This window comes from Oncorhynchus mykiss, chromosome 28, assembly GCF_057628025.1.
Source record: "Oncorhynchus mykiss isolate SJ-2025 chromosome 28, ASM5762802v1, whole genome shotgun sequence".
Classification (NCBI taxonomy): domain Eukaryota; kingdom Metazoa; phylum Chordata; class Actinopteri; order Salmoniformes; family Salmonidae; genus Oncorhynchus; species Oncorhynchus mykiss.
The window spans coordinates 2,229,937-2,242,196 of NC_143049.1; the positions used below are offsets into that span (position 1 = coordinate 2,229,937).

Here is a 12,260-nt window from a genome sequence, read left to right on the forward strand (position 1 = left end):
AGCTTGAATTTTCAATCATAGCTCTAATCAAATCCAGACATGAGCCTAATGATATGCTTTATAATGCTTTTTAATGACACTTCTGGTTTTGGCGGGAAATACCAGCTTAACCGGAAGAAAAGGGATTTACTCTTGGGATGTAACATTTGTAAAATACCTGGAAATTATTCAACCCTACTCAACACCCCTACTTCTCGCGGCTGAGCTCACAGAAAAAATAACTCAATGAAATTCAATTAATTGAACCGACAGTCAATTAGTCATTTAAAAACCAGGGGAAAAAACACAATTTGATGAATCACTCAGAACTAGTTGCTACTAGGGCTGACCGGGTGGGGTGGAGGAGGACCAGGACGAGGTGAAAGAGACAACAGTAGAACAGCACCCAGTTTAAATGGATAGTGCGAGATTCTGGCAGTTATCCAGATTTAGATTAATTTATGGATACCATTATATGTCACTGCGTACAGTTTGAAGTAAGTTGGAAGAAGTTTTGTGAGACAATGCTAACTAGCGTTAGCCTAATGACAAAGTCTACAGGTACGCTAGCATCATATGAAACTAATTCCAACGCAGGCATAAAAATGTGATCCACGAGTTCATCTGACTCTGGGTAAGTAGAAAAACAGCTTAATTGCCATAATCTCACACCAACCTTTTAATATCCTCCTGTGACTACCTTGGGAAGCCTGCCAATGTCACAGCCTGTCAGCCTGCCCATGCCTGTCTCTCTGCTTGTCTGTCTGCCTGCCGGATTGTTACAAGCAAAGCAGGGATAGACAAGGTTTATGTCAGAATTACTGACTTTCCAATGAGACTAGTTCCCTCTGGTGGCCATGACTGATACACAGTCACATCAAATGTCAACATTTCCAACTGCAAATATCCATAAATGACAATTATGATGTATCTGTAATAATCAAATAAAAATATTCCATGAGAAAAAAAAGTGTACACCTGAATGTTGCTTTTTCACCATAATTTGTTGCCTAAAAAATGTAGGTCAAGGGTGAAAAGTCTCAGGGTTAGGTCACTGGGCCAACTGATGGTGGTTGTGTTTACCTGTTGCTCCCATGGGGGTCAGAGGTTAAAGGTCATGGGGGTTACAGGGTCCACAGCAAGTGGTTGTGTCAGAGACAGAAGAGGAAGTGAGGTCTCCCACTCCTTTTTTTCTGGTTCAATGGAAGTCAATGAACTAAGCAGACCACACACAGCTGCTGTTGCATTGATGTGTGTCAATGTGTACTTCTTACAATCTATGAGCAAAATTACTGTTTTAAAGTGTTGCATCGTATACCAACACTTTTTAAATACTAGAACATGAAAAACGGTTCAGTACTAGAATTTATGTTGCTTTTGGTACTTCTATCAAATGTGTCTCTGATTGGGCCTCCCGGGTGGCGCAGTGGACTAAGGCACTGCAACGCACTGCTAGCTGCGCAACCTGGGTTCAACGCACAATTGGCCTAGCGTCATCCGGGTTAGGCCGGTAGGGATATCCTTGTCTCATCACGCACTAGCGACTGCTGTGGCGGACCGGGCGCAGTGCACGCTGACCAGGTCGCTAAGTGCATGGTGTTTCCTCCTACACATTGGTGCGGCTGGCTTCTGGCTTCACACAGCCGTCGTACCGCTCAGGAAGGAGACATGTTCAATCTCATAGAGACTAACGTACTTTGGTGCGAAAAGTGCAAATCAATCCCAGAACAGCAGCAAAGGAACTTGTGAAGATGCTGGAGGCAACAGGTACGAAAGTATCTACAGTGGGGCAAAAAAATATTTAGTCAGCCACCAATTGTGCAAGTTCTCCCACTTAAAAAGATGAGGCCTGTAATTTTCATCATAGGTACACTTCAAGTGTGACAGACAAAATGAGAGAAAAAAAATCCAGAAAAATCACATTGTAGGATTTTTAATGAATTTATTTGCAAATTATGGTGGAAAATAAGTATTTGGTCACCTACAAACAAGCAAGATTTCTGGCTCTCACAGACCTGTAACTTCTTCTTTAAGAGGCTCCTCTGTCCTCCACTCGTTACCTGTATTAATGGCACCTGTTTAAACTTGTTATCAGTATAAAAGACACCTGTCCACAACCTCAAACAGTCACACTCCAAACTCCACTATGGCCAAGACCAAAGAGCTGTCAAAGGACACCAGAAACAAAATTGTAGACCTGCACCGAGCCGGGAAGACTGAATCTGCAATAGGTAAGCAGCTTGGTTTGACGAAATCAACTGTGGGAGCATTTATTAGGAAATGGAAGACATACAAGACCACTGATAATCTCCCTCGATCTGGGGCTCCACGCAAGATCTCACCCCATGGGGTCAAAATGATCACAAGAACAGTGAGCAAAAATCCCAGAACCACACGTGGGGACCTAGTGACTGACCTGCAGAGAGCTGGGACCAAAGTTACAAAGCCTACCATCAGCAAGGGCATTGAAGATGAAACGTGGCTTGGTCTTTCAGCATGACAATGATCCCAAACACACCGCCCGGGGAACGGAGGAGTGGCTTCGTAAGAAGCATTTCAAGGTCCTGGAGTGGCCTAGCCAGTCTCCAGATCTCAACCCCATAGAAAATCTTTGGAGGGAGTTGAAAGTCCGTGTTGCCCAGCAACAGCCCCAAAACATCACTGCTCTAGAGGATATCTGCATGGAGGAATGGGCCAAAATACCAGCAACAGTGTGTGAAAACCTTGTGAAGACTTACAGAAAACATTTGACCTCTGTCATTGCCAACAAAGGGTATATAACAAAGTATTGAGATAACAAAAGTTTATTGACCAAATACTTATTTTCCACCATAATTTGCAAATAAATTCATAAAAAATCCTACAATGTGATTTTCTGGATTTTTATCTCATTTTGTCTGTCATAGTTGAAGTGTACCTACAGTATGATGAAAATTACAGGCCTCTCATCTTTTTAAGTGGGAGAACTTGCACAATTGGTGGCTGACTAAATACTTTTTTGCCCCACTGTATATCCACAGTAAAATGAGTCCTGTATCGACATAACCTGAAGGGCCGCTCAGCAAGGAAGAAGCCAGACTATGGTTTGCAACTGCACATGGGGACAAAGATCGTACTTCTTGGAGAAATGTCCTCTGGTCTGATGAAACAAAAATAGATCTGTTTGGCCATAATGACCATCATTATGTTTGGAGGAAAAAGGGGGAGGCTTGCAAGCCGAAGAACACCATCCCAACCGTGAAGCACGGGGGTGGCAGCATCAAAATAGATGGCATTATGAGGTAGGAAAATTATGTGGATATATTGAAGTAACATCTCAAGACATCAGTCAGGAAGTTAAAGCTTGGTCGCAAATGGGTCTTCCAAATGGACAATGACCCCAAGCATACTTCCAAAGTTGTGGCAAAATGGCTTAACGACAACGAAGTCAAGGTATTGGAGTGGTAATCACAAAGCCTTGACCTCAATCCTATAGAAAATGTGTGGGCAGAACTGAAAAAGCGTGTTTGAGCAAGGAGGTCTCGAAACCTGACTCATTTACACCAGCTCTGTCAGGAGGAATGGGCCTAAATTCACCCAACTTATTGTGGGAAGCTTGTGGAAGGCTACCCGAAACACTTGACCCAAGTTAAACAATTTTAAGGCAATGTTACTAAATACTAATTCATTATGTAAACTTCTGACCCACTGGGAAATAAATCACTCTCTCTACTATTATTCTGACATTTCACATTCTTAAAATAAAGTGGTGATCCTAACTGATTTAAGACAGGGACGTTTTACTAGGATTAAATGTCAGGAATTGTGAAAAACTGAGTTTAAATGTATTTGGCTAAGGCGTATGTAAACTTCAACTGTATATCTTCGTAGAACCCCCCCAAGCAATGTTTCTGCTCCTTGTCATTAGTGGCCTGCATACTCAGACATGTCGCCCATTAAGCATGTTTGGGATGCTCTGGATTGACGTGTACGACAGCGTATTCCAGTTCCTGCCAATATCCAGCAACTTCACACAGCCATTGAAGAGTGGGACAACATTCCACAATCAACAGCCTGATCAACTCTATGCAAAGATGTGCTGCGTGCATGAGGCAAATGGTGGTCACACCAGATACCGACTGGTTTTCTGATCCAAGCCAAAACCTTTTTTTTGTTTTGACGTATCTGTGACCAACCGATGCATCTGTATTCCCATTCATGTAAAATCCATAGATTAGGGCCTCATTTATTTAAATTGACTGATTTCCTTAATGAACTGTAACTCAGTAAAATCTTTGAAATTGTTGCATGTTGCATTTTTGTTCAGTATATATCGCTATATCTCATGTTAACTGCAGTGTTTTCCTTTAACACACATGAACACAAATACTTTGGTATTATTTAGAATAGCCTTATCTACAAAGAACAATAGGCCTAGCTACCCGTGCGCTTTGGCGCTCTTAACGTTGTGCACACAAGATTTGGTAAGGTACTCCCCAGTTTGTCATGGAATCCTCGCAATCTTCAGCTCATTTTCCATCAGTAGCAATTTTCTCCTCAGCATTTCATTTTGGTTCCGAGATATTTCAAAATGTAATACAGTTTTCAACGATAAGTTTGACAATTTCTTCCACCACTGCTTTGGCTAAAACCTCCACGAGCGAGGTTAGTTGTGTATGAAGGGTGATACAGGTAGACAATTTGAGTTGTTAAGAAACAAACAAACAAAAAAACGAGTCAAGTTAAGTCTATGAATGTGAATTTTAATTCTAAAAGCTAGCTACATCAACCATGGACCCATCAACCAAAATTGAAATCTGTCTGCAAAATAAACTACTTCCGCATCAAGTTTTAGTAACTGAAAATACTAGAAAAGTGAACACCAAAGTTGGAATGGGAAACCTCTTATAAAACATTTTATTTTTACTGACAAGTAAAACAGTGAACCCACAAGATTGAGACATTCACAATTTTACATTTACTTGAAAAAATATATACAAGCAGAAAAATAACCACATTTTACTCAAACTAGGCTGATTTTCCTGTTTTTGGTAGCTTGAGTAAAGAAAACTAAATTTGAACAACTCATTCATTTAGTAGACAAACTTACCATCAAGGTCTTCTCAGAAAAAATGGTTACGTAACCCTATTCATTGGATAAATTATCCATACGTTTGATGTAGAAAGAGAAAAAAAAATCATTATTCAAAGTTTTTCTTTAACCTTTTTTTACACATTATTGGAGATACCTGATGACAACAAACTAAGCACTACTCAAATATTCCATTTAATCAAGTGTAGTGGAAACAACCATATAAAACAAACATATTAAGTCTTATCAACACAATATAGTTGGACTTCCAAATTGTTGCAACACCGAGTTATTACCAATAGCAGCCATATGTCCAATTCTCATTTTACAACACTAGTATTGATTGAATTTTGATTAAGCCCATCTGGCCTTTGGTTAACTACCCTGTATGAAGTCTCTGATGAGCTTTCAGGCTGCTCTTCTGAGTGAAACTCTTACCACATATCTCACAGCAGTAGGGTTTCTCACCAGTATGAGTGCGCTGGTGTCTTTCAAAATGACTATGGCGATCAAAACTCTTTCCACAAATGGAGCATATGAAACATCTATTTCTTGTGTTGTCTGTGGTGGCACTGCTGCCCTCTGTGCTGTCAAAACCATCTATACCAAGGGCAAATAAAATGCCTTCTTTACTGTTTGGTTCTGTGATGTACTCTCTCATTGCCGTTTCCTTCACCACAGGTAGTGATACTCGGTCCTGAAACCTGGGTAGTATTGTCCCATTGCCATCCTCTCGGTTCCTTGCATGTGGAGCCATTCCTGCATACTGCTCTTGCTCAATCATTTCCAACTTGTTTTTCTCATCCTGAAAAGACAAGTGTTCAAGTTCCACCTCTCTAGAAGCTGACGAATAGAACCCGTGGTGGTGGTGCATTCCATCAAAGAGACGGTGATTGTATTGGACACTGGGCGAATCTGGATGGGACTTCTGCTGCTTTATACCTTCGAAGGAGCAACCTGGATGTACAGATCCAGACTCGTTATCATTGTGCCTCTCTGCTGTAAAAGATCTACACAGCTGACTCTCCCTCTCATCCATGACATACTCTGGGTCATCCTGATAACCTGGTCGCTCTGTGCTTTGTTGGTGTTGATGTCCAGACAGATTGATTGTCTGGGCTTTAAACTCCTTCTCTCGCTCCGCTTTCACTACTAACCCCTGTCCCCTTCCCCCCTCCTCATCTTCACTGTCCCCAGAGCTAGGCTGTTCTTCAGCAAGTGAGGCCTGAGCCCTCTGTTCCTCTGGGTTCTCTGAGGGTCTAGGATGGACATCAGGCTTCTTATCAAGTTGAGGTTGTTCCGTTAGCATTTCAACACCATCTGCTTGACAAAACAAGAGTACCAAATATTTTAGCATTGATTATAACATCAAAATAGCAATCTAACATTAGCTGTTAAACTTCATCCTAAACCACTGAAAGAGACCAGGCAAACATTTAGTATCTGTCCCAAATGACACCTTATTCTGTATGTAGTACACTACTTTGATCAGAGCCCCATGGGCCAAGGTCAAAAGTAGTACACTATAAAGGGAATAGGGTGCCATTTAGGATGGAACCTTAGAACAAATAAAATATTTAAATTTCTCATGTATGAAAAACATCAACATGATTTTTGTCTCTTACCTCTGTGAGTCTTCAGATGTCCTTTAAGGCTGCTCTTCTGGTTGAAACACCTTCCGCATATTTCACATCTGTACGGTTTCTCACCCGTATGAATTCGCTGGTGCCTTTCCAGATGACCAACCCGCTCAAAGACCTTTCCACAGAATGAACAGATGAAGCACTTCTTGTCCTTGGTGACTCCTTGGAAGGTTCTCACTTTCCTTGGAAAACTAGAGAAGATAGGGCTATGGTTCAGTGTAACCCCTTCCATGCCCTGTGAGTCTGACTGTACTGTGCCGTCACTTGCTATCAGGAGTGTGTCTGAAGGTCCATAATGTTGCTGTCTGAGCTGCAAAATCATATCCTCTCTGACATCAACATATGGTTTTCCTGGAAATGAAGCACTGCTGCACAACGCTTCCACCCTTCCTGGGACATGATTTAAAGCTGAGTGGTCAGGGATACACTGTGACTTGTGACCAGAACTGCTGAAATATTCTGAATTACTTGTCTCAATATCATGGTCTGCTTGTGAATCGGACATCCACGACTGGCTCCCTCTCTCACACAACGACAAGTTAGCAGCCAGTTCTTCTGCATTTCCTGCAGTCTGTTCTTCTCCTTTATGATTCAGTGTCTGGGATGCATCCTTCTGCTCCTCTGGCTCCGACTTCACAGGTATCTCAGGAGTTTGGACCACTTCATTATTTTTGTTGCATTGCTCTTCCTCAGACTGACTTCTATCCAGGGGAGGCATCTCCTCGTTGTTAGCTTCTCCGTCTATCGATACTGTGTGGGAATATTACATTTGATTAATAAAATAATGAGGCAGGGAATTGCTTAACCAATATTGGTGTTATTATCTTGTGAGTGTTCCAAATTGTACCCAATTACCTATATAATGCACTACTTTTGACCAGAGCCCTATGGGCTCTACACGATATAGGCAATAGGGTGTCATTTGGTACGCAGCCATGGAATTGCCTGTGATCTATAATTAATGTACTGTTTACATAGTGACTCTAATCTCTTACCTCTGTGAGTCTTCAGATGCCCTTTGAGGCTACTCTTCTGGTTGAAACATCTTCCACATAGGTCACAGCTGTATGGTTTCTCACCCGTATGAATTCGCAGATGTCTTTCAAGATGGCCGTAACGTTCAAAACTCTTTCCACACAGTGTGCAAATGAAGTGTTTCTTAACCTGGCAAAATCGCTTGGTCCTCGCTCTCCTTGCAGTATTATAATTTGAGCCAAAGCCCAATACACTTCTAGGGTCTGGGTTTGACTGTACTGTGCCGTCACTTGTTCTCTTGAGTATGTCTGACTGCCGATAATGTTGTGGCTGTCTGAGTTGTGAAATCATATCCTCTCTTACATCAAAATATGGTTTACCTGGAAACGAAACACCGCTGCATGACGCTTCCGCCTTTCCAGGAGGTACAGAAGAGTGATCAGGGAGACACTGGGAGTTTTGCCCTGAACTATTCAAATATTCTGAATGGCTCATCTCCATATCATTGTCTGCTTGTGAACTGGACATCCACTGCTGGCTGTCTCTGTCATACATTGACAGTTCAGCATCCAGACGACCTTTGTCCTTTCTCCCCGTACTTTGCTTTGCTTGTTCCAGCTCCACTCCTGGCTCAGTTTTCACCTGAGTCTCATTTGCACGTCGAATGTCTTCTTCATCCCTTTCATTACCATCTTCCCCAGACTGCAGTTTCTCAAGCGAGGTCCTCCCTACACAAGTAGTAGCGCTTTTACCTGGCCCTGTGGAAATGAAGAAGTATTGCATGTCATCAAAATCCTTCATTGTTTGTTTTAATAATAATCCAAATGGAACCGTGTCTGTTAGGGTTGGGCAATGAGAGACCTCTTCTATGATATGCTACTCCAAATATTGCGATATAGTCATTTTAGTGCAGTTAATGACTAGATAATTCCAGACTGCACAATTTTTTTTGCTTATTTGTTTACGATATTAGTCGCATTCTCATTAAATAATGTTATGTCTGAAAAATATGGCTTCGTTTTTTCATTAAGAAGTGGTCAGATGACGTGGATGCTACTGACAGGACAGTTTTGCTAGCACAGACTGGCACAGATATGTTCTGGGATTCGTCCGATGGCATTGAGTAGTATACCACCTCAGTCACCGGCTTCATCAATAAATGCATCGTTGACCGTCCCCACAGTGACCGTACGTACATATCCCAACCAGAAATCATGGATTACAGGCAACATCCGCACCGAGCTAAAGGCAAGAGCTGCCACTTTCAAGGTTCGGGACACTAACCCGAATGATTATAAGAAATCCCACTATGCCCTCCGACGAGCCATCAAACAGGCAAAGCATCAATAAAGGACAAAGATTGAATCCTTCTACACCGACTCTGATGCTTGTCAGATGTGGCATGGCTTGCAAACTTTTACAGACTACAAAGGGAAACTCAGCTGCGACCTGCCCAGTGCTTACCAGACATAATATTAACTTTACCTCAATTACCTCAACTAACCTGTACCCCCACACATTGACTCGGTACCGGTACCCCCTGTATATAGCCTCGTTATTGTTATTTTATTGTGTTACTTTTTTTACTTTAATTTATTTAGTAAATATTTTCTGAAAACTGCATTGTTGGTTAAGGGCTTGTAAGTAAGCATTTCACGTTACAAACCTGTTGTATTCGGCACATGTATTAAAAAAAATGGATTTGCACCATATTGATACTGCATAATTGGTAAAACTGCAGTTTGGATTTGTAAATGTAAGGCTATTGCACTTTACAATATATTGTCAATGTCAAATATTACAACATTCAATTTAATCAACCCTAGTTTCTGAGGAGTTGCGTCAAAGAAGGGTGTAACGTATGTAATAACGACATGACTTCACAATCACACCATCACTAGCCTTGTCCAAGCCAGAATAACTTACATTTTAGCAGACACTCTTATCTAGAGCTCTTAACCGCTAGGTTTCCGCCCCTATCACTCATCTGCAGGAAGAGGTAATTGATTTTATCCAGAGAGGCAGCAGCGAAACAAGAAGTTTCACTCACCCCAAAATAAACCCAATGCGTTATTTTGACCTAAGCTTTTTTGTTGACCTAAGCCCGTCCCTTGCCTTCCCGCCTTTGGGACGACTCCCATTGTTAGGGCAGAGATATGCGCATCTCGTAATTATATAGAGATCTCTGCTTTATCCCCTTACAACAGTGTATGATCATATCAATCGGTTTCACCGGCGCTACACGGAATCCAATAATATGTATTGTAAGTAGACAATAGTGCACGCTTTTACAGTGATGGTACATAAAGATAGGCTTTATTTAGTGTATATTAATTCCATTACACATATTGCAGGAGGTGCATGCGCACTTGGTCAAAAACAATACTTCAATTCTTTAAAGACGATTTTTTTCGGTGCATGTAACTTTTTATTTTGAGCTTTTTTAGAAGTACATACCGCCTGTAAACGACATTAAACTACATTCGTTATTAAGTACCGTTCGTATTTTTACATTACTAATCTTGAAAAACTGGTGAATGGCAAATTGAATGGCAAGTTGAATGGCTGCGTCCTGGGTTAAAGGATAATGTAAATCCAGATTTTGGTTCAATGTGAACGTGAGTTGGCCGATTAAATAAACCTACATTGTTTACCTGAAATCGTGCTATTGGTAGCTGACCAATGTTACGTGCACAGTTACGTATTGCTAACTATTGATTGATAGTAGAGTTGCTGCTAATAGTACGTCGTCTTACCCACCTCTCCCAAGATTCTCAGCAGCGACTGATCGACCATGATGAATGCGTCTTCGAGCCTGAATCCCACGAGTTCGAGCTCTTCGAAGCTCGCTGTCAAGTTGTTGTACATTATTTTTCAGGACGTTGATTTCATTTTCCCGTTGACACATTTCCACACGTAACACAACTATACCATCGTCGACTACTTTGCTAATTTCTGCAACCGCAGCTTTAGAAAGTACCTCTATGATGGAAGCGATCTGCGCCCGTAGAGAAACACTGCTCAACATTTTCAAATGTTTAATTAATCTTAACGCAGCTCTGTCGTGCTCCTGCAAACGATTGGAACTTTGTTACAAAGTAACGTTAATATGCTACTAGTGGGCTAATCATTAGGTTTAAAAATGCTAGCTACAATGTTACCCGTGTAGTTCTGTGTCGCTGCTAGTTTCTTCTTCTTTGAGATTGGGTTTGCGAATCGCATACACCGCCATCTACTGTACTGGAGTGTGAGGTCAGTCACCTCTATATATTGTCGCCATAGTCTAGGACCTATAGGAACGTTGACTGAATAGTCTGCTTTCTACTATTTAGCGAGAGGCAATACCTATTTCAATAGATGAAGCACATTTTTATTCTCAGCTTCTTAACTCATCAACTTATTTATTCAGATGACCAGCAGTAGCAGTGAGTGGGTAAAATCAATGGGGAAGCCAAGCCCCCCCCCCAACCCCCCCCCCCCCAACCCCCCCCCCCCCCCCCCCACAGAGAAAAAGCCATACTACAACCTATGTGTTGTGATAATTGCTTTGTTTGCTCTATGATTTATCTTGTTCATTCATATGTCTCGCAACAATGATATTTAGGCCTGAAGACAGTGGCAGAAGAAATTCAACCACACCTTTGTTTTATCACAAAACCGGATAGCAACCTCTGTCCAGTGAAGGTCACAAAGCACATATCATGTCCAGTAACAGTTACATGACCTATCTACAGCTTGGTCAAGCAAATTAATGTTTCTGAAATTTTCGGACCACTAAACATCTACTGATTTCGAACCACAGAGAGTTACGGCAAGTCACAAAGAAAACAGGGGCTGCCTCCACTAATCCAGCACCATTTCAACTTCATCAAATCGCCTTTGCTTAGTCTAATACAGTGACAACTAAAAGATACCAAAAACAATTTAGTCCAATCAATGTAAGCTAAATATGATGTGGCTGTCCATGGTTCTGTGTGTGTGTGGATGCGTGTTTGTGCAAGTAGAAAAACATGTTGACTCACCCTTGTAAAGAAACGCCAATGCCCTCCTCTCTTTCATGTTGATGAAATGGTCTTATCACTCTGTCATACAGTGCAGTACACACCATTATTTTTTGTTGTCCTAGGCTACCTGACTAAAATGCTTGCTTACTAGCCTAACTTCCATTCATGGGCAACGTTAGTTACAACTAGATGTAACAATTCTAGTTTTTCTGTCAGTGACGTATGCTCTCAATGGGATTTGATAGGAGTGACGCCAAATCCAAGCTGGCTTCCCTTGACACTTTTTTTTTGGTTCACGGTTGAGCTCGATCAGTTTAGCTCATTGGATTTAAAAAAAATACTTTTTTTGTCAAGGGAGGCCAGATGCTCACTGGCTTCCCTTGCCTTCAATGCTACGGGCTGCAACAATGTCATACTCGTGGACCAGACAGCATTGGAGCAATGGCCTACACTGATGATTTCTAATGTAAGATACATTCAGCCTCTTGCGAATTGAAGGAAAATGTGGAAACCGAGAGATGAAAGATATGTGAAGACATCAAAAGTATGAAATAGCACACATGGAATCATGTAGTAACCAACAAGCTG

At 41.5% G+C, this 12,260-nt stretch overlaps 1 protein-coding gene across 2 annotated transcripts; it reads right to left on the reverse strand.

Moving 5' to 3' along the window:
• Positions 1 to 4,700: 4,700 nt before the first annotated feature.
• Positions 4,701 to 10,886, reverse strand: LOC110508319 (uncharacterized). Of its 2 annotated transcripts, none has more exons than XM_021588753.3 (4): positions 10,429 to 10,886; positions 7,689 to 8,426; positions 6,676 to 7,443; positions 4,701 to 6,370 (listed from the first exon to the last, which is right to left on the reverse strand). In XM_021588753.3, the coding sequence occupies exons 1-4, from the start codon at positions 10,694 to 10,696 to the stop codon at positions 5,430 to 5,432; spliced, it is 2,715 nt and encodes a 904-aa protein (XP_021444428.3). In that variant the 5' UTR covers positions 10,697 to 10,886; the 3' UTR covers positions 4,701 to 5,429. The 2 variants fall into 2 exon arrangements, with proteins under 2 accessions (XP_021444428.3, XP_021444427.3); XM_021588752.3 differs by having other exon boundaries at positions 4,701 to 6,373; positions 10,429 to 10,881.
• Between the last annotated feature and the right edge of the window lie 1,374 nt (positions 10,887 to 12,260).

What these genes read in the sequence shown, in the direction of transcription:
- LOC110508319 (XM_021588752.3), bottom strand. Translation starts at nt 10,696, where the DNA reads ATGTTGAGCAGTGTTTCTCTACGGGCGCAGATCGCTTCCATCATAGAG. An exon ending in GCATCTGAAGACTCACAGAG is followed by an intron (nt 7,444 to 7,688) that starts GTAAGAGATTAG and finishes ATTCCCACACAG; the next exon opens with TATCGATAGACGGAGAAGCT. An exon ending in ACATCTGAAGACTCACAGAG is followed by an intron (nt 6,374 to 6,675) that starts GTAAGAGACAAA and finishes TGTTTTGTCAAG; the next exon opens with CAGATGGTGTTGAAATGCTA.